General features: G+C 38.7%; 1 protein-coding gene across 1 annotated transcript; it reads right to left on the reverse strand.

The window, feature by feature from the left end:
- Positions 1 to 614: 614 nt before the first annotated feature.
- Positions 615 to 16,779, reverse strand: txndc5 (thioredoxin domain containing 5). The gene is made up of 10 exons (NM_213016.2): positions 16,551 to 16,779; positions 14,432 to 14,584; positions 14,179 to 14,284; positions 13,984 to 14,080; positions 11,307 to 11,422; positions 11,132 to 11,218; positions 7,400 to 7,549; positions 6,501 to 6,583; positions 4,678 to 4,807; positions 615 to 2,642 (listed from the first exon to the last, which is right to left on the reverse strand). Exons 1-10 carry the CDS (start codon positions 16,715 to 16,717, stop codon positions 2,520 to 2,522), a joined length of 1,212 nt encoding a protein of 403 aa, NP_998181.2. The 5' UTR covers positions 16,718 to 16,779; the 3' UTR covers positions 615 to 2,519.
- Positions 16,780 to 22,946: the final 6,167 nt, after the last annotated feature.

The raw sequence follows: 22,946 nt of genomic DNA on the forward strand, positions 1-22,946 counted from the left end.
GACGTGTTTAATACGTAATTCGCCCACTGTAGTGGATCTACTCCAGAAATATCAACAAATAAGACTTATAATATATAAAAGTAATACTTCTTCAGATATTTAATAACTTTATATGGTTATTCTGTACTCACAGTTAAGCTAAATCATAGCTAATTGTTCACCTCAGACCACTAACAAGATCTTACTACAAGTGCTCCAGTCAGAGTTAGTCACACTAACTTATTTGTCAATATACTTTGAATAAAATAAATCTATTAGTCGACAATTTATTCCATGTTAACGATATACACCCTCACACTTCCACTTCCAGCCCTTGTGATATACAACCCAAATGTTGTATTTTTTTAATGTAAATACACTGTTATTGTGTAAACATACCCTCAGATGAAAGTAGTACCACTTTTCGCCGATATTTTTTTTTTTTTTTTTTTTTTTTTACAATTACCACCCCTAATTGTATCACATACCTCCTATAAACTGCTGTTTACATGTTTCAACCATATTTAGTTGCTTGTATGTATATACTTGTATATATGAGTTTATTTATTGCTCCTTTTATAAACCATATACCACAATGATCACATAACGAGAAAGGGAAGAATTAAAAACTGCTATTTTTGGAAAAAGACATTTTATTATGAAATCTGTCACAATGTGCCTTTTTTACTTTTGTACAAAAACCCCCGGGCAGTGTATGTACCCCTCTCTCACAGGACAAAAATACTGCGTTTTTCATTGAGGTCGGCCTTGACCACGTGCCTCCCATAAAGACTTCACTGAATATATGCGGTTTCTCTGATTGCTTTTCCCTTCCTTCTCTTTCAGATCCAGTAAAAGAGAAAAATAAACATCTCAGTGTGGGAACATTTGAAAGGAAAGATGTAAATTGCATCTCTTTAAATCAATGAAACCACTGGAGTGCATCAGAGCTTTAAATCAATGAAACTCAGCTATGCTAGTGTCTGAAATTCAAGAGTTTTAAACCGTAAATACTAACAATATTAAAAGTGGCTGACCAAAACTGCATCACAGACAACATTTCGAAAACGAATAAGTGTATTCAAATCAAAGAAAAAACCTGGAAAATAAACAAAAATCTGAAAATAAACTAAACTCGCTGTACCGTTTTCCCCATAAACTGTCAACTATACAGCAATAATGATCAACTCTCCATCAATTCACTGTGTTATCCTTGTAAAATTAACAAAAATGCATTATACAAAGCCAATACAGCGGACAGACCTAAAATGTCAACCCACTGATATCCCTATAAGCACTAAGAACGTTTAGAAGACAGATTAACCATTCAAAGTAGTTAACCAACCCTCCTTTCTGTAGAAATCCAGCTTAAACCACTATAAAGTGGCCTGCTGGCCATTGAGCCGGTTCGAATGTTGTGATTTTAATTATGGCTAACAATCTAAACCAGCTAGCTCGGTCATGTCTGGTTTGAGTAGATCTCTCAGACTGCCTAAAACATCTTTCGTCTGGTTGTTTTCAATAAAATCCACAACAGAAAGACTTAGTAGGTGGTCAAAGTGCTGTTTCCAAGTGTGTATCACACTGAACTGAGGAAACACAGAATAGACAACAGGTACGCCATTGTTTTCTAAAGATGGTACATTGTTTCCCTGAGGTCATATCTTCTTATTCTTAATTACAGATGAGGAAATTCAGCTTGGTTTGCAATAGGGTTGTCAAAATACTGGAATTCGGAACTAATAGATACTGAAATTTGAAAAATGTCCATTTCCCGCTAACATTTTAGCGCTCTTGAGTATATTCTTAACCTTTTAACAGGCATCACAACCACCTGATTGACCTTTAAGCCATAGGTTATCATCATTTTAATTGCTTATTAATATTTATCGGAGTTGTGCCAGCATACCTAAAGGTTTAAACTGAGCACTGATTTGACATTGTGTTCACGTGCTCAACAGAAATGACTGTGATTGGCCGTGAAGGTCATCAGTTCACCAAACTCACCGCTGTTTACTGTGTAAACACAGATACAGGGAAACTGGAGTGTTTTAAAGCCGCGATACATCAGCGGATCACTTTTATGTCAGCTTATAGACAAACTAGCTGATCGACGTGACTTTGAAATGCTCCAGTATCGGTGTATACACTCAGTAAACAGCAGTAAGTTTGGTGAACTGATGATCTTCACAGCCAATCACAGACAATGGCAAATCAGCTCCATTTAAGGATGTGCTCAAGCGGACGTTTTTAAAATTTAAATTGGTATCAAATTCCAATATCGTGCAACCCTATGACCGTTAACTATTACAAAAGACGCATCTTAAATAATAATAGTGTTACTTAAGGAAAAAAAGGGGCAAAATTAGGGTAATAATCTCAAATGGTCTTGAAGAAATGATGTACATTCACATTGTATCATGTGGAAGAGATTGTCCTCACTTCAGCAGCTGTGGAACAGAAATGAGGTGTGCCTGACAGTATTGTGAATGTAGATAGTGTTGTCTTGTGGAGGAAGGAGATGGGAAATAAGGGAAGGGTTACAGCTCGTCTCTTGCTTGCTTCATGATGAAACTGTGCAAGCTCTCTAAGTCCCGCCCTCCGTTATGCTCCTCCCCCTGCTGCCCCGCCCGGAACATTAGGAGTGTTGGGTAACCACGCACCTGAAATGATAAACAATCACAAAATCAGGGAATGTCTGGTTTCTGTTAAACATCTTAGTGGAGTTTTATGAAAATGTATGATTTTAGAGATGATTTAAGAGTTTCTTTAAAACTTTTGGAAAATGCCCACCTAGGTTCATGTGCATTTCATTAACATCCAAGAAGAACAAGTTAAGACAAATGTCAGTCACTAAAGAAAAGCATTGGATAAAAACGTTAAATCAAGTATTTGATCGTGTAAATCATTTAAAGAGCATCGACACAAGTTGTCTTAATTTCCTATGGTGTAATGGAATGTTCTGAAATGTGCAGTTTGTGGACACATTTTACCATCACTGGAGCTGTTAGCCATCTGGAAGCTTTTTGCCTACCCTTCTATCTTGCAGACTAAATCATTTCACATACTCCTTGCATCTTTCTATATGGCAAACCCTTCAGAATTCTACAATTGATCATTTCAATACAAAAAATAAATAAATAAATGAAAAAAATTCAACAAAATGTTAAGCATTTCCCACATTTTGGAAACAAACAATCCCGTCACGCTAGATTCATTCATTGATTAATTTTCTTTTCGGCTTAGACCCTTTATTAATCCGGGGTCGCCACAGTGGAATGAACCACCAACTGATGCTTATCCAGCAGCAACACATCTCTGGGAAACATCCACATACACACTTATTCACACTCATAGACTACGGACAATTTAGCCTACCCAATTCACTTGTACCACATGTCTTTGGACTGTGGGGGAAACCAGAGCACCCGGAGGACACCCACGCGAACACAGGGAGAACATGCAAACTCCACACAGAAACCCCAACTGACCCAGCAGTGACTCAAACCAGCAACCTTCCTGCTGTGAGGCGACAGCACTACCTACTATATATTTATTTATTTATTAGGAGTGTGATGAGACACTCATCGAGATGAGACAAAATTGGGTTCACGAGAACGAGACGATTTTTATAAAAAAAATTTGAATGCTCAATGATAAAATATAAAACGGAAAATTAATTTTTATTAAACTGAAAAAAAAAATAAACTAAAAAATAAACAAAATGCAAAATAATTTAGTTCCTTTTTAAATTACTTTTTATATAAAGAATACATCATTTTGTGTTTTTTTTCACTAAATCAGTCACATTCATTTGTGTACTTGGCAATTAAAAAGTTAAAATCCTTTAATATCCTAAACAATTTAGTAGTTTTGATCAGGACTGAGGACAAACAAATTGCAAAACAAACAAATTGAAAAAACTATTTATCTGATGCATTTTTACAGCAGTTTAATTCAGTGGATGTTTTCATCCTGAACATAAGAAAAGGGCAGCACATTTGAACAGTGCACAAGGGTTCATGTTAAGATGACAGTTTTAAAAATTAAACGTTTGACCCTTAACCAAGCCAAAACAACTCATTTGGCCAATCATATCAAAAGAAAGGAAATGTTTATGGTTCAGACTCCAAATAAATTGAACAAAAATATGAATTAAACATACCATCTGATAACTTAAAATAATAGAAACACTAATCGACTAACAGTTATGTCCTGCTATGCAAACTATTGGTTTGTAAATGTAATGTTCTAATGTGAAAAGTGATTCAGGTCATACAAAATAGAATGTGACGATCCCCAAAAAACCTACAATTCAACATCGTATGAACTCCTTCAATCTTATTTGTATGGATTTTAAAAGCTACGATTAATACATAACACTGACAAGCTGCTTGCTTTCACAAAAATATATCCAATTGGAATGATCAAAAACTAGAATATTTTGGTGGAAAGTAACTGACAGCAACATTTGCACAGCAATTCCCACTCCTGGCAGACAGTAAAGCTTGGGCCAGTTTCTGGAAGTGGCTGAAGAATGTCTTCATTAAAAAAAAAAAAAAAAAGCTTCTCTGCCACTAATACGTAGTTGTATCAACCCAATCCCTCAAACATCCACAATACTTAGTTACTCCCCCTGCTGCTGATCACTCAACAAAACTGCGACTTTGTACTGGAGACAAAATGTGTGAGACTCACTGAGAATCGGTTGCAGAGCGTTCTCTCCACTGTGCAGTCCACTTTGGCAATCTTCACATCAGTCAGCCCAGGAAACTCCTTCTGTGATAGATCATCCCAGGTGGGTGCCAGGTTCTTGCAGTGACCGCACCTTAAACAAATGAACATGTTGCTTGACATGCTGAACGACAGAGGTAGAGCTCGGCCAATCAGAGACAGGCAGGTCTTTTGATCAGCCATTAAGAAAGCTTTGAGATGATCAGAAGAACAGATAAAGGAGGGTACATTCTGTGTGTGAACACTTGTTTGTATATACTAATGTGGACTTAAAACTGAATGCACACACTCGTGGGGACTTTTGTCATGAATAAACAACACAGAATGAAGTATTTTAAAATGCAGATATTAACAATACAAATAACAATATTTACACATTTAAATAATCACCAAAACAATACTTGCTACTTATCACAAGATAAAGTAAGACCAAGCAGACAATTTGGCGAAACCGATTTGGTGGTCAAATTGGCAACATTAAGTTGGCAAGTTTCAATGTCTTAAAATGTTTAACAAAATATATATTTCATTTACAATTTAATTATTTAGATCATTTTAATGAGAGTAAACGTATGATTTCACTTATCGTCCTCTAATTTCTACACTTCTAACACCCTATTCACACGGGGCTTCAGCGTCAACGCTTTCCATTCACTTTGAATGGGTGACGTCAGGCATTGCAGAACTGCACTGTGGATCCGTCGATGCCGCTTCAGAGGTGTTGCTTGCTGCAGAAGTTGGACTTGCTCAACTTTTCAAGCACCGATGGAAGTGTCAGCCAATCAGATCGCTTTATGCAAATACACCAGACAGTGGCCTACTGCTGACTAATTTCATTGGCTGACGCTGCTGTGATGATTACATCAGCCCTAACTTCAGACACGCCCTCAGTCAAGCGTTGACGCTGAAGCCCTGTGTGAATGGGGTGTAAACTTCTGAGAGGAAGGATAGGTGTTGTACTACTGATGGAATTATACTTGTCCTTTCCTGGACACTGCAGCCTATTCAGGAGTGTAAGAGTACATTTGGATGTTCGAAAAATTAACTTATTAATACTCAAGTACAGTTTATGTTTTGCTTTATGTTTTCCCCAGTGGCGTAGCGCAAAATGCGGAGGCCCCCCTACAGGGATCACTGACGGGGCCCCCTGATTATGGGGGGGACGACAATGCAGGGAAGCGATCACAAATTGCGGAGCGATCACAAACTAAGGAGCGGGAAAGGGGGCGGGGTGGAGCGACAACGCGGGGAAGCCTTCACAAACTGAGGAGCAATCGCAAACCGAAAGCGCTGACAGCGTCAAAGTAGCAGAAGTCATTCATTTTCAATGAGAACCGGCGGCGAGAAACAGCGCGGCGCAGCTTTTCCGGTGTGGGCGTCGAGGGGAGTTGAAATCAAGTCAACTTTATGGTAATGAGCTATGACGTGGTTCGGCGGTAAGCAATCAAAATGAAGTAGTCCACCGTTTGAGAGGTGCTCAGAGAACACAGACCTTTGAACTTTGGTCCCGACCACAGTTGTTCCCAAGAGTTTGATTATTGCGATTGCCAGATTTTCAATTATTGAAGATCGCGACGACGCGGGGCCCACTAATCACGCGGGGTGCCCCCGCGGTGCTTGCCCTGTGGACCAGTCCGCTGCGCCACTGGTTTTCCCTATTCTCTGTGTATATATACACACACACAAAGTCATCAGGTACTACAATTTCAGCTACTTTTTAAAATTATAAACAGCACTGTTATTAAACTATAAGAAAGAAAAGTCAAATGAGACACTTCTACACTTACCATGGGGCATAGAACTTGATGAAGGAGAGTCCTTTGGCAACAGTCTCGTCAAAGTTGCTCTCAGTCAAGACCAGAACATTGGACTGAGAGAAATTAAGAAATAGAGATATAATTTTAGTTGCAACAAATTGTGCCTGCATTTAGCAATTTCATATTGTGTTACCTAATGCCTTAATTATACTAACAGCACAAAATTTCTGTTACAGGGCAGAACAGCTCACAGTATAAACCCTAGAGAATGCCCATCAGGTGATCATAATCCTAATGTAGTTTAAATACATCTGCTTCCTTAATTACAACATCACTTCAGAACGGTGTTTAAGACCAAGGTCTCATCTCGAAAGCATTGGCGAGTCTGATGGTTTACAGTCTTTTATACCTAGGGCTGTACAATATATCGTTTCAGCATCGTTATCGCAATGTGTCTAATCCCAGAATAAAAAATATTGTAATGCTAGATTTTTCCAATATAGTACAGCCCTATTTAAAACTATCATCCAACTAAAAGTGTTGTCTTTACTTAGAAAGTGGTAAAAGAGTCCCATGTGGGACATTCTTTAGCCATCTAACAAATCCAGCCTGCTAGAATCCCTTTATAAAAGACAAGCTTAAACAGGAAAGCCAATTAACAAAACAAAATAACAGCCCTTTAAGTTCCCCGCCCACCCCTTCCACTCCTGCCCACCAACCCACGCGCACGCACACATGCACATTTGCATCAGCAGGAGGAAATAGCTGCTCTGCCCATAATTACTACCTCAGCTTCAAGATGCAAATTTGCTTCTACAAGCCAAAAAGTCTGCAGCTCAAACATCTGTCCGCAAACACAAACGAATCAAATCTCGAATGGTGCCAAGCAGTACACAAAACCCATATTGTGTGAAAATGCAGTCACACACCTCTTGTTTCTCAGGTTCAGCGCTGGGTGGGATTTCGTGAGTGTGCTCCTCCTCTTTCTCGGGTTCATCTTTAGATTCAGCAGCTTTCACATGGTTATCCACAAACTCTTTAAACGAGTCCAGATCACGCTTTCCTTTGTACTGATCGATCTGAAAACATACAGCGTATACACAGCTTACCATTGTTGTTCGGTGTAAACAATATAATTTCCTTTGAATAGTCCCCATTAGCCACTCCCTTTGGTAGTAGCTAATGGGGTTCCTGATAAAATAAATAAATAAATAAATAAATAAATAAATAAATAACATTTATGACACCACCTACTGACAATTTAAAAACAATTCATAATTTTTTTTTGGATACGATTCATAGCTATTTTAAATTATGTTGAATATCCAAATAAACATACACATTCGGTCATATGACCAACTCAGGCTAAATTTAAAATAATCATACAATTTAGAATGACTACAATACTCACTTATACAAAACTTGAATGTATATAAAAAACAAACTGGCCTGTGCAAAAGCATAACTGGTCTTTCTATTGTCACAGTGTTTTAGGGGCAGTTCACACAAAAATAAATATTACTATACATCATGTTTCATATCATTTGATATCGATTATTATTGAATATTTTTTTAACAATACATTTAGGAATATCAGGATTTTTAACTACTTTATTTTAATTTACAAAACTTTACCAAGGCAAATAGTTAATAGTCAAAAACAAAAATATTTAAACAAAATCTCTGATCTCTCGTTAAAGAAGAGACTCTTAGACTTGATAAATAAAATGTTACAAAAGTGTGTGCAACTAAGGCAGATCAACTTATGTAAGGTGTGAATAATAATGATACAGCTCCGTAAACAAAAATTATGATAATAAAATCTGAGTTAAGTAACGGAACCAACCATCATTATTCAAATCCATGCTGAACATTACAAATTGTGAAGCTGAATGACTAGATTACCCCCTATGCTAAAAAAAAACTTTCAGATGGGGAGCTAGTGGCTGAGATGCACAAGAAAAAAAAACCAAAGTCACACTGGCGATCCTTTTTTCATGAGTTCACACTTGCAGTCGTTTAAGTATAAGGTGTATTTAAGTACAATGAGGAAACAAAGAGGAGTTGGGATTTGAGTGAAGTATCTAGCCCGGCCCCAGAACGCTTCCCCCCGGGAATGTAATGCTAAAGGCTGATTTATACTTCTGCGTCAAACTTGTTCCTGGAGGGCCGCGTATGCTACGGCGCTGACGCATAGCCCTTCACCGTGGCCGTCGGTGTCGCTGACGTGCACCTCTCAAAAAAATGTAACTACACGTCGCAACAACGCATAGCGCAAGCTCTGTGATTGGTCGGCTTGGTAGCGCCGACGAGTCTGGGCGGGACCGAGAGCCGCGCGCATGGCGCGAGCGATTGTTTACAAGTGTGGAGTCCCGTGAAGGAGCTCCGGATGGAAAGTTTTGTTTTGTGTTTACCTCATGGTTAAAGTTGTTGCACGTCCGCCGGTTCCTGCTTCAAAATGAGCGAGTTTGAGTCACTTGTACATCCAGGAAGTGTTCAGAAAAGCAAAACAGAATCGAAGAAACTCGACACAGAGGAACATTAACACCTCACTGCCCACTAGCGTTTCAGAAGTGTTAATGCAGACCAACAGAGACAGCGCGCAGAAGTATAAATGCACCGCTGCGCGCGTTGCCTGCGCCGTGAGTTACGCCGGTCACTTGAGGCAGAAGTATAAACCAGGCTTTAAGAGGTGAGGTGTCGGGGTGGTGGAGGGATGCTAAAGTCATGAGATGCTGCAGGTAAGACAGCTTTGGTGTATATATAGGGGTTTGTTCAAGAACTGATTTGATAATAGAATAATTGTCAATGACTTATTCGATACTGAAACTTCCTCCCGAAATATGTTCACAAAACATTACTTTTTTTACAATCTCCTCACTGCTGCTAGCCACTGCACTTATTTTTGCATGTGTTGTTATTCTGACCTGAAGTGAGAAGCGCAAACCCTGGCATCTCTTTTAACTAGGTGACCATCAACCGTTTTCTCAGAGGATGACAAACGGACAAACCATTGCTGCAGCTTTGATGCAAGTTTATAGAGAAAAGTCAAAAGCACTGTAGTGTTTGGGTGCGCAGTGTTTGTCTGAGGTAATTAGTCTGCCGTTATTACTGAAATGTGTATATTGCATATAAAGCGTAAAGCAGATTGGTTAATTGTCCTTGCATGAATTGTAGTGCACTTGCAGCATTTGGAAAAGATCATATGTTTTCAACTGAGTGCGCCTTGAAAATGCATGTGCCCGTCCCTCCCATATGTGTGCAGTGCAAGTCGAGCACCTCCATTGAAAATGATAAACCTACACTCTAAGCCAGGGGTCACCAAACTTGTTCCTGGAGGGCCGGTGTCCTGAAGATTTTAGCTCCAACCCTAATCAAACACACCTGAACAAGCTAATCAAGGTCTTACTAGGTATACTTGAAACACCCAGGCAGGTGTTTTGAGGCAAGTTAGAGCTAAACCCTGCAGGGACACTGGCCATCCTGGACTGAGATTGGTGACCCCTGCTCTAAGCTTTTTGGCATTGCTTCCAAAGCACACGCTCAGCAGCCACATTTTAGTAACATTATAGTGATTCATACCGAATCTTTTTATTTTTTTTATTTTTATAATCAAAATTGACAACGGTGTTTGGTCAATAAATACAGATTTTAATCGGCCAGCCCTAGTTCACACCTAACAATTCCTCTCCAATGCGCTACTTTTCTATTGTTTTTCAATTTAAACACACACTTAACAGACGTGTTTGAGAATTACGCTGACGTCTTTTAAAGTGTCACATTTGGGATTGCTGTGTTTTTTGGTGTCAAGTTGTAAGATCTTTAACTTTCATACGCAACGCAGCTCATCACTGTCTGACCCAAAAGCAGTGGACCAATCAGAAGAGCTCGGAGGCGAGGCAACCGTTGCAAGCATCTGTTTATTAGTAGAAAGTTGGCATGACAACGGTGGTTTTATTAATCGTTATATAATGGCGGAGGAGGCACTCAATGTGGCTTTGTCCAGAATTTACAGAAGTTATATAACGTATCTTCAGGTGCTTATCATAAAATATTGTTTTCCTATTTCTAAAGGGTCCATTGTTGTCATTATTACATTACATTTAATATATATATTTATTATAGATATAGAGCTGGGTGCACCTCAGAATGGATTTAGTGGACTCAGGCACGGCTCCAAACAAATCGACGCTGTTTTTCAGCCTTCCTAAAGCACAATAAACGAAGCTATTCTCTCAATAAAATCCATGTTAGCCATTTAGCAACCAAGCTAGAATCTTAGGGCTGACAGCCCCGGGCTGACGCGATCATCATAGCAGTGTCAGCTAATGAAATTAATCAGCAATTGGCTCCAGTCTGAGCTGGTGCATTTATATTACAGCGATCTGATTGGCTGACACTTCCGTCAGCACTTGAAAAGTTGAGAAAGTCCTAACTACTACAGCGAGCTTCGCCAGGGAAGCGGCGCTGACGGATCCACAATGCAGTTCGGCAACACCTGACGCCACCCATTCAAAGTGAAAGGGAAGCGTTGACACCCCGTATGAATGGGTGTTATTTGGGGTTAATGTATCAAAAAGTAACAATAAAGTAGTAATATTAACAGTATACACAATAAATGTACATCCTAAAACATTAAGCCTGTCCTTAAATGTTCTTACCTTTTCTCCATCAGTGAAGAAAAGTAGCGTTGGATAACCACGAACCTGATTATCTGAACACACTTCATAGTGCTGAGTACAATCAACCTTTAGCAAAACAAAAAAAACAATAAATAAAATCACAAACCAGAAAAAAAAAACATCAAACAAGAACAACCACGGTGGCCTTTCTCACCTTGCTAATCTTGATACTGTCTGAGTGCTCAAAGCTGCTGGCGAGCTGCTCCCAGGTTGGAGCCATGGCTTTGCAATGCCCACACCATGGTGCAAAGAACTTTACAAAGTGAGAACCTGCAAAAGAGAACAGCACTGTTACAAACTCTATAAGAAATAATATATCATATATCTCAAGTATGATAATATCCTATGCTTGGCTTTTATCAAAACCATTAAAAAAGACCATAAATAAATACATTTGTGTTGCAGACTAAACATTTTTTGCATGTAGAGGAGCACATTTACAATGTCACTTCACAGCTTAACCACTCAAGATTCACGCCACCCACCGCTATGTGATGTTACAGAGCTATTTTTCAACTGAACCATCACAAATTGTCTCAACTATGCATACACAGAACAGTTCTGGAAATGTGGAAGTGTTCTGATTTAGCGTAACACAAATGACAGCATGATAAATGAAGATGTAAATGAAAAACTTGGCAAGTTCGACATAAGAGCTATGCAACATCATTTATGTGTACTTCCAACATCTGAAAGTGGGAAACATATAAAGCTCCGTCAAAGTCAGGGCATCATTTCCTGCCTCTTTATCAAAAAGGATTCATTTATTTGGCAGATGGACCGAACATGCAACATAAAAAGAGAGTTTGAGAGTGTTTGAAACTGGCAGCAAATATCAACAGTAAAAATGGAATTTGCTGTGGTAGGAGAGGCTGCGTGAATCTTTTCTTCATTTAATAAATTACTTGCGCCTCAGAAGACAATCCTGACACACAGGTGACGTGTAAAGAAGAGAGACGCACAAACGCTCTTGGTTCTGGAGGTAATTAATAATATAATACCACTAATATTGAAATGGTTACGGCGTTTTAGTATGACCAAAGCAACATTTCAGGGGCCTCATGTATCAACGCTGCATACGCACAAAAACTTTGCGTACGCTAGGTTTCACGCTCCGAATTGCTTACGTTTGGATTTTCTAACGATGAACTGAACGTGGGAATGTGCGCAGCTCCACGCCAACTTCATGGCTGGCGTACGCACATTTTTTTGTGCGTGTCTGTTTTATTTCCATTGGCGACTCCTAGAGGCAGTTGTGTTAAATTGCACTCTACAAAGTGTCTGAGCCGTGCAATGGCAGCTGTATGAGACGGGATCATCTAGGAGGTATATAAGGTTTCCATACCATGTAGTTGACCAGCCAAACATTAAAGCGCAATTCGCAGCTATCGCCGGTTTCCCAATGTAATGGGAGCTATGTACTGCACGCACATTGCTATAAAGACACTATCTGAAGATGAATTTGCATGCGTGAATCAGAAACATTTCAATAAATGTGCAAAAAAATATGATGCACAGACTAAAAAATTATTCCTATTGGTCTTCGTCGTGATAAATAGTAGGCAAAATCTGATATGAAGCAGGGAAAAAAAAGAAGAATGACTTCATTAGACGCTAGATTCGAACCGAGTTCATGCTCGAATTTGTCAAAACATGTTGACGTGTTTTATAAGCTGCGCCACCCAGACTGCTAAGGGCACTATAACATTTTGCACTAATACATCTCACTATTTCTATATTTTAATTCACTCAGTGTGATGTTCAGATTTAACTGTTAACCGCATCAGCTAAACTCTTACACTCTATTTTTTTTCTTTTGTTATTAATTCCTTAGGACAAACTTGCAAATAACAGCGTTTTTCTCCGGTCTACCTCCGAAAGCAGCACCTCCAATTCACATTCTGTTTCAAGTTTCTCTTTTTGCTTGCTTTTGCTTTTTCGTTGGGCTTTGCCAAAGTAGAGTCATTAGCATATTCATACGGGGGGGGGGGAGCAGGAAGGGGTTTTGCGCTTGTGCATGTTGCGCTCAGTTTCACGTTAATTCGGATGTACAAATAATATGCGTGGGATTAGGCATACGCATCGTTTCATACATCTGATTTTTTTTCTGCGAACGCACATTTACAACTTTGTACGTACGCAATGTTTTAGTACGATTTCCACGCAAGTCTTCGTACATGAGGCCCCTGGTGTTTTACAAAGTGCTCAGCTTGCTGGTTTGTCCATTCACACACATTTTTATCATCACATGATCTCTATAACAAAATCACATGACCTTTTTTAACGCACATACTGGAACTTGTTCTGTAAAAGTGTTATGCTCATGCATTTTTTATGTGCATTTTCAAAATGGTTGTGCATCTTGACACTTCCATCAATCGATTATTAATGCGCATATCCTAAATGTGCATAAAAATAGGTGGATGGAAACGTAGCTAGTGTGCTTTTTACAATGCATGAATTTGAATGTTCTAAGCACATTGGCGTGATGGTACACACCAGGGGGCAACCTAAATTGATCAGAGTGCTGTGATTGTATGAGTCAACGTGATACGATTATAAGCCGTTTCCTGGTTTTATGCAGTGATATGACAGGATGTAATCTATGACTCAGACTCAGTAGGTCTGCCCACAACTCGGTCTCCTCGGATGAGAATCAGAATGCTCTAACTTTTTTTAAATAATAAAAAAACTAAAGATTTTTAAGAAAAAAAGTGGATGCAGTACTGCTTTAAAGGCACTAGATTATTGCGATTGAGCATGTAACATCCCCTTTAAATTGTTTGTCATTCAAAAATTGAAGAAGTCGCAGGCTGATTATGAGCTTCTACCTTTAGCGATGTGTGATTTGAAGTTTGTAGCTGTGAGTTCATACAGGCCCTGTTTGGGTTCGGGTACTTTGGGTGGCTCTGGTTCACTCTGGGGCTCCTGGTATGAAAAAGGGACAGATAAAATAAGAACAAACTATTTAACAGTGACAATTACAAGACCTCGACTAAATACTCAAACTAGAGTAATTTGATTACTTCAGGTTCCTCCTGCAAGGTTTTTAACATCCAGTTCTCCAGGGCCTGCAGGTCTCGTGGGCCCTGATACTTCACAGCCTCCTGCTCAGGTTTAAACAACTTCAGACTGTAAGACAAACACAGGACAGTTAGCCAGTCAATGATTAATCAAACCACATTTAACTTTTACCATAAGCACATGACTGTCAGGTTAGTTGATCATCCTTTAAGAGATGGTTGGAGGAGATAATGTGCTGTTATAAACGGTGCTTACGTTGGGTATCCACGGATTCCATGTTCAATGGAGCAAAACTTAGTGTCTTTTGTGCAGTCGACTTTCACAACATACGCAGGAGGAGCCTCCATACTGTTATATTTGTCTGCCAACTCATTCCAGGTTCCTTGCAGCCTCTGACAGTGACCACACCTGTACACAACAAACATGAACACTTTTAGCACTATGTAGACACTGTTCACTAGGTTATTACATATACATCTCTTTATATTACAAAAGTTATTTTAGAAGATCACTAAATCTGTTGCAGTGAAATGCTCTAAGATGTAAAAAATCTAAATAAAAATAATTGAATTAACTTTTATTATACACTTCACATTTGAGAAAAGAAAAATGTCCAACAGGAATATTTAGCTCTTCAACATGTCACTTTAAAATTATTTCATTTTTAAAAGTAATACACATAGGTGAATATGACTTAACAATAACTATTTTGCAGTTTGTGCTCTCACCATAATGTGCACACATTAAAAAAGTATTCTATATATAATAAGATATATGTTGTCATATATACATTCACCGGCCATTTTATTAGGTACACCTGTCCAACTGCTCGTTAACACAAATTTTTAATCAGCCAACCAAATGGCAGCAACTCAATGAATAGGCAATGAGTGGCAATTCTGTGGGTGCAAATGCCTTGTTGATGCCAGAGGTCAGAGATGAATGGCCAGACTGGTTCCAGCTTATAGAAAGGCAACAGCAACTCAAATAAGCACTCGTTACAACCAAGGTATGCAGAAGAGCATCTCTAAACGCCGTCGAACCTTGAGGCGGATGGGCTACAGCAGCAGAAGGTTGGTATGGACAGGAAACTGAGGCTACAATTGACACAGGCTCACCAAAATTGAACAATAGAAAATAAAAATAAAAACATTGCCTGGTCTAATGAGTCTGGACTTCTGCTGCAAAACTTAAATAGTAGGATCAGAATTTGGCATCAACAACATGAAAGCATGGATCCATCCTGCCTTGCATCAACGGTTCAGACTGATGGTGATGGTGTAATGGTGTGGGGGATATTTTCTTGGCACACTCTGGGCCCATTAGTACAAACTGAGCATCGTGTCAATGCCACAGCCTACTTGAGAATTATTGCTGACCATGTCCATCTCTTTATGACTACAGTGTACCCATCATCTGATGGCTACTTCCAGCAGGATAACGCACTAAAGCGCGAATCATGGTTTCTTGAACATGACAATGAGTTCACTGTACTCAAATGGCCTCCGCAGTCACCAGATCTCAATCCAACAGAGCACCTTTGGTACAGTATGTGGTGGAACGGGAGATTCACGTCATGGATGTGCAGCTGACAAATCTGCAGCAACTGTGTGATGCTGTGTATCATGTGGATATGGACCAAAATCTGAGGAATATTTCCAGTACCTTGTTGAATCTATGCCATGCAGGATTAAGGAAGTTCTGAAGGCAAAAGCAGGTCCAACCTGGTACTAGTAAGGTGTACCTAATAAATTGGACGGTAAGTATATATTTTTATATACACACACAAAAAGATACTGTATCTTTGTAAAAGGCAAATTAATGCACACTGTGCATGAAAACACAGATTTCTTTTCTTTTTTTAAACATAACAGTGTTAAGTTAATGCATCTACAATACTGTAGTGAGGTGATAACGAGGCACTTTAAATAAGCCCTATCATGGCACAGAATGAGAAAGTAAATATTAAATATTTTATGGTCAAATCCAAAAACTATTCCTAGAATTTTTTTTTTTTTTTTTTTTCTGATGAGGAAGTGATGTCTGATGTCATGGCTGTTCTTGTTCTGCCACGTACACTAAAACTTTATGACTGCAGGAATTTTAACTTTTTAGCCAAAGTCCACTATTATAGTTTTAACTAATCAACGGGCATTTACATGAACGAACATCGCAAACTTTGCATGCATTTTATCCCACAACTGATTTCATAATGAACGTGCCTGCAGACTTAAAGTGGCTGGCGAAGTTGATCATGAACAAATCTCAGGAGTTTAAGCCAGAAGTAACACGAGATATATCTCAATGCATTCACCACTTAATGTAATATCACATATTAATGCATAAAGTGTTTGTTGAAGGTGTTCAGTTTTACCAGGGCGCGAAGAACATGACGAAGTGTGGAGCGGTAGAGATGGCATCATTGAACATCTCCACCGTATATGTGTGTTTGGCGTGCTCGTCCTCCTCTGTGTCATTGTCACATGATAATCTACTACATAATAGCGCCAGATAAATAAAACTCGTTAAAAACGGCTTCATGATCAACACTGTCCGGGCCTGCGAATGAAGCGGAGCGGTGAGTTTATATGAGTGTGTGAGTGCGTGCGCCGCTATGAGTAGAGAGAGTTGATATCTAGAACACCCAAAGAGCAATTATCACTGCTCCGGCGGCGAGCCGTATGATTTGTAGATCTGATCTGGTGCGCATGCGCCCTTATCAAGTCCGCACATCCGGGGCACCGCTGTACGGAGGCTCATGAGAGCCATGAAGTTTTACAGTGCATTTCAGGAATATTAATTGTGCTAAAATATACAGAAAATTAAGAAAAATGTATGATTTTGTGTGGTTTTATTTGTGACTCCCATGCAAGTGCGAAAGACCCAATCCTATACTAAATGTAAAAATACTTTGTATAGCTTATTGTATGAATCTTATATAGCAGTGGTCACCAAACTTGTTCCTGGAGGGCCGGTGTCCTGCAGATTTTAGCTCCAACCCTAATCAAACACATCTGAACAAGCTAATCAAGGTCTTACTTGGTATACTTGAAACATCCAGGCAGGTGTGTTGAGGCAAGTTGGAGCAAAACCCTGTAGGGACACCGGCCCTCCAGGACCAGGATTGGTGACCCCTGTTATATAGCCTAAGTCTAAACCAGGGGTGTCCAAACTCCGTTTCTGGAGGGCCAGTGTCCTGGAGAGTTTACTTCTAACCCTAACCAAACACACCTGAACCAGCTAATCAAGCTCTTACTAGATATACTAGAAACTTCCAGGCTGTTGAGTTGAAGCTAGTTGGAGCTAAACTCTGCAAGACAGCCCTCCATGACAGAGTTTGGACACCCAGGTCTAAACAATGAAAATTGCTATTTATTTGTAATATTTTTGAATTACTAACATTTCTAATTAAAAAAAGTTTAAGATATGAATTAAAAATGTTTAGTTTATATTAATGTTTAATTAGCCTACATTATAGTAAACTATTTTTTAAATAAAAACACCCATTTATTTACATATTATTTTATTCTAATGATGTTATATATATATATATATATATATATATATATATATATATATATATATATATATATATATATATATATATATATATATATATATATATATACATACATACATATATATACATACATACATATATATATATATATATACATATATATATATATATATATATACATATATATATATATATATATATATATATATATATATATATATATATATATATATATATATATATATATATATATATATATAAATATGTATGCATATATGTATGTATATATGTATGTACATATGCTTTTCATTGACTGAATGTATAAAACCAACAAAATGAGCCAATATTCTGGGAAAACCTCTTTACAAATATAAAAAATTAACAGCCAATAAATATTGGGTTGTTGTGGATTAATAAAGGGACTAAGCCAGAAAAAGATAATGAATGAATGAATGATATGTAATATTTTACTAACCGACAGGTTCATTTTCAATATGTTCTAAACCAGGGGTGTCCAAACTGATTGTGGTTGGAACTAAACTTTGCAGTAAACCGGCCCTCCAGGATCGAGTTTGGGCACCCCTGTTCCAAATGTTTAGCATCCAACAAGTCAATTAGCTGGATTATTTTTTCTTTTTCCTTTCCACATTAATCACTACACAATGCATTACAGAATGTGATTAAGGTATTTTCAAACAAACAAAGAGACAAATCAATTAAGATGAAAATACATTAGTGTAATATCAAAATGCTTATTAGTGACTTCTTTAATCATGTTTTTTTTTTCCAATGCGAAGCCTAAAGCCCTAATAATTAATTAAATAAAAGAAGTCTTTAAAAACTATGCAGCATCAAAACATTGTGAATAATAATAAGTAAACAATAATTATTTTGGCAAGAGGGCAGCAATACTAAAGCTGCAGTCCTTGCCAAACACCATTAATTAGAATGGAGGACAAGCTGTTTATTTTCTTCATTCGCTAAAATGATGGATAGAGATTACTAACTATGATGTGAGTGAGAGAGAAAATGCGAGAGCGAGCAAATGTGGCAGACTGTCATGCTTAAAGAATGAAATAATACCACAAATGTCAGCAGAATTTCAGCAGTCAGTTACCGTAACCATAGATACAGCACATTATTTCAGTGTTTTTAATATTCAGTAATAAGTATTTCCTGACAATTCATCTGAGAGTAGACCGTTTCTGCCAAATAAAAATTAATGAAGAAAATGTGCTTTTGTGAACTTGCACATGGTTCATCAACTAAGCTAAACACCATTGCCCTGTTCTTCAGGATATCCTTTTAAACACATTGATCTGAAAAAGATTCATCCTTATTTTCCTCATGCAAAACTGTCGTATACAATAAAAATGGCATCACTTATTTACTTTTAGAAATTTTTTTTTTGGTTTTCTTTAATTTTTTTAAAGTAAGATATAGCATCTTCTTGCTTAGGTTGAAGTTCATGGCTGAAGGACACATCCACTTACAAGGAACGGATGCTGACAAACAGCTATAAAATCCGCCATGGGAAAACCCAGTACAGCAGCTCACGCCAAGCAGTCGTTATGGAAACAATCTCAGACAGGCTTTCATCTGGAATGGATGGTCACGGCACTGAGAGGTTACCATGGCTATCAGTATTGTATTGGGGTTTTATGGGGTCTCTTCTGCTGAGAATCTAATCTCCAGCCAGAATTCTGCAGGAAATCTGCTGGAATTATCAGTTTTCCTTTCCCGTCTGGGATACATGCGGCGGGAATTCTTGAAAGAGCAACACCTGTGTCTAGACAACCACGCACACAGTTCAGGGAGGGCATGTTTGAAGCTTGTCTTGTACTTGTTTGTATATTCTTGGTGAGCTGATTCTTCTGCACAGACTAAAGAGGACTTTACCCTGGATGTATTTGCCATGGGGGCCTAAGTCTGAGTGTAATTGGTTTCACACTCACTTGATTCCATTGGTGCAATTGACCCTTTGTAGCAGTTTGATTGACAGGAAATATGGCCAATCATAATGCCAACGTTCTGTGCCCCTTTCACTGCTCTCCATGTTGTCCAACAGGCTTCAGTAGAATACCATTGGAAATTAAGTAAAGTTTATTTATAAACAAATTTCGAGAGGATCACGTGCTTATGATTGTTCACAGCTGTTCCAGCTTTAGCTGATTATCCTATCAGACGATCCTTAACTCGCTATAAATAACCAGACTTTTCTCATCGCAATATCTTCGTCTCGAAGAAACCCCCTCACCCAACCCTACTTTCCCTCCTTTCAAACGGGCGTCACGGTGGCCAGCGATTAGCGCTGTTGCCTCACAGCAAGAATGCCCCTGGTTTAATTCCTTTCCAAACCAGACGACATTTCTGTGCGGAGTTTGCTCGTTCTCCCCGTGGTCGCGTGGGTTTTCCCCGGGTCCTCCGGATTCCTCCCACAGTTCAAAAACAAGTACTCTAAACAATTAAACCAAAATATTTTAGCTAAATTCTGAGTACACCTACAGCATCCATATTTGAAACTTAGCTACAATAAGCAAGAGGGGGAGTCATCGAGATCTACCTGAGTTCAAACTCCCCTCTCGCCTTGCAACGGGAGGGAGCCCAGGGCTCAAGGATCTTATAAGCTCAGGGCTCTCTCAGGACAGCACGCCAAACTAGCCTCATTATCAATCATCAGCAACTCTTGAAAATGAAAAAGGGTGAAAATGTGCTCATATGGGACTTACAATGCAGATAGCAGGTCCGTGGAAAAGCTGGGCAAGATTCAATTTCCCAAAACCTAGAGAAGTTTATGACATGGATATGTTTGTGTGGCCAGCCTCATCAACAGTCAATCAATGAGAATGGCTCTTGCTGAACGAATGCTTCAAAATGCAAGGACTCGAGATTAATGAACTAATCTTTTCTGTTATTGAACCACCACATTCAATCAATCGCATAACCATCATTTATGGAGTCGTGATTTGTGACGTGGCAAAAGATTTATGTGAGGATTTTGACCTGAGGAAGGAGACAGGTTAGAGGTGCTAACCTAAACTGTAAGCCTGAGCTGTATTCCTGAAAATAGGGTAGGGTAGTGTTGTTGAGGATATGCAAGTGGATAACCTCATCCTCTGGTTTCTAAAACACATGTAAGTTTCAGGGTATGTGTTTAGGTACAATAACTTATAACATAACCATCTGCAGGCACAGGAAGTCAACATGACGTCATATTGACATTGTACCCCAACATTACCTCAACGTTGTGGAGATGTTCGATTTTGTTTGGAAATGAAAAACGGGTTGACGTCAATGTCCAACCTAATATAAACCTAAAATCAACCAAAAATCAGTGTTTAATAATGTTACATCTTGATGTTGTGTGGATGTTACCACTATGACATCAATCAGCTGTTAGATTTTGGTCACTTTCCAACACAACCTAAATTCAACCAAATATCAACATAATTTGACGTCATTATTGGAAGTCAAAATAACATTGTCCTTAGATGCTGGCTAGACATTGAATTTTGGTAACCCGATGTCATGACCTTAACATAACCTAATATTAACGTCTTATGATGCTGTGTGCTGGGCTACTCCAGAGCATGTTTCAAGGGTAGTTAACCTCAAAGCTATACTCGGTATGTGTTTCTTTCCTATATTTCGCCAATTCTCAATAAAACTCTATTATAATGTTTATTTGTAGTATGATTTAAATGTGTTTATAAAAGAAAAAATGCTCTGTTTTATTACTGCTCCAATATATTTGTCTGTGTACTTACAGACAAATACACGCAAAAACAGTGGAGTACTATAATCCAAATGTTTCTTATAGAGCAGGGGTCAGGAACTATAAATTTCTTTATGGGATTTAGCAAAGAAGGTCAAGGTGCTCCAGAATTGGCCAGCCCAGTCACCAGATATGAACATTATTGAGCATGTCTGGGGTAAAACGGAGGAGGCATTGAAGATGAATCCAAAGAATCTTGATGGACTTTGGGAGTCCTGCAAGAACGCTTTCTTTGTTATTCCAGATGACTTTATTAATGTTATTTGAGTCACTGCAGAGATGTATGGATGCAGTCCTCCAAGCTCATAGGAGTCATACACAATATTAATAATTTTTCCACTCCACCATGACTTTATATTCTATACTGTACATTGTTTCTGTTGAGTGACAAGACTTTTGTCTAAGCAGCAGCTTGCTGTACTAATTAAATAATTAAAAATCAAGCCATGATCATTTTTTATTTTGGTAAAATAAGCGTAATCTTAAGGCCTTTGCCTTTCACATAAGGCACGTATGATACCAAATGATCAACTAGAAGTCAAGTTATTATTTGTTGTTCCTAAAACTTGGATAGGTGTCAACTTTTGGCAGGTAGTGTATTGTAAACTTTGTTACCTGTTGTTGAGACTAATGCCTAGTTCAGACTGCGTGATTTTAGCCCTGATTTTGGCTCACCGACAGGTTTTGAGAAATCGCCGACAAATGCCTGAAATCACAGGCAAATCGCTGCTCGTGCACGTGAGTGACAATCACACAGTATGACCTTTCAAAGACGCGATCTGAGAGAATCGCCGATGAGTCGCCGATGCCTGCGAGATATTTGGCATGCTAAATATCTGGAGCTGTCGGCGATTCAAATCATGTCGTGTGAATTGAGTTTTGACTGAAAATAACATCAGCGATCGCCTACAGCCAATGAGAGAGCAGCATTCACTTGTGTGTGTGTGTGTGTGTGTGTGTGTGTACCTGCTGCAGGCCAGCGGGAGGCTGGGGGAGAAGTTAAAAATGCTCTTTTTCGTTTATTTGGACCCACGAAATGGAGGGAAAAACTAGTGGAGGTTTAACAGGACTCTGGAGTAACCGTGTCTGTTTGACGTTCCATACAGAAAGAAATGAGTTTATTATAAACGTTGAGGAGAAATGGCTAATTCCCTTTAAACCCAGGTGAGCAAATATGTGCATGTTCTACCCCATTAAAGGCTTCTTTCTCATTATGTAGTTAATAACAAAAGATATACTACATGTTTTTGGCTGTGAGACGTAGTTTGGACGAAGTTGTCGACGATTCTTCCTATGGTAAAGTCATGCAATGTGAAAGTCCCTGTCGCCGATCCATCTTGCAGTGTAAACAAAGCAGCGATGAGACGCAAGCCCAGATAGTCATGCAGTGTGAAAACATCTGTGACACGACTACTTTGAAAATCATGCAGTCTGAACTCGGCATAAAACCCAGATAGCAGAATGAAGTTAAACGA

This window comes from Danio rerio, chromosome 24 (genome assembly GCF_049306965.1).
Source record: "Danio rerio strain Tuebingen ecotype United States chromosome 24, GRCz12tu, whole genome shotgun sequence".
Classification (NCBI taxonomy): domain Eukaryota; kingdom Metazoa; phylum Chordata; class Actinopteri; order Cypriniformes; family Danionidae; genus Danio; species Danio rerio.

Bases quoted from the DNA above. Each gene is read 5' to 3' on its own strand.
- txndc5 (NM_213016.2), bottom strand. From the start codon at position 16,717: ATGAAGCCGTTTTTAACGAGTTTTATTTATCTGGCGCTATTATGTAGT. The intron at 14,285-14,431 runs GTAAGCACCGTT...TTTGTCTTACAG, and splicing joins GGAATCCGTGGATACCCAAC to TCTGAAGTTGTTTAAACCTG. The intron at 2,643-4,677 runs GTGAGTCTCACA...TTATCATTTCAG, and splicing joins CGCTCTGCAACCGATTCTCA to GTGCGTGGTTACCCAACACT.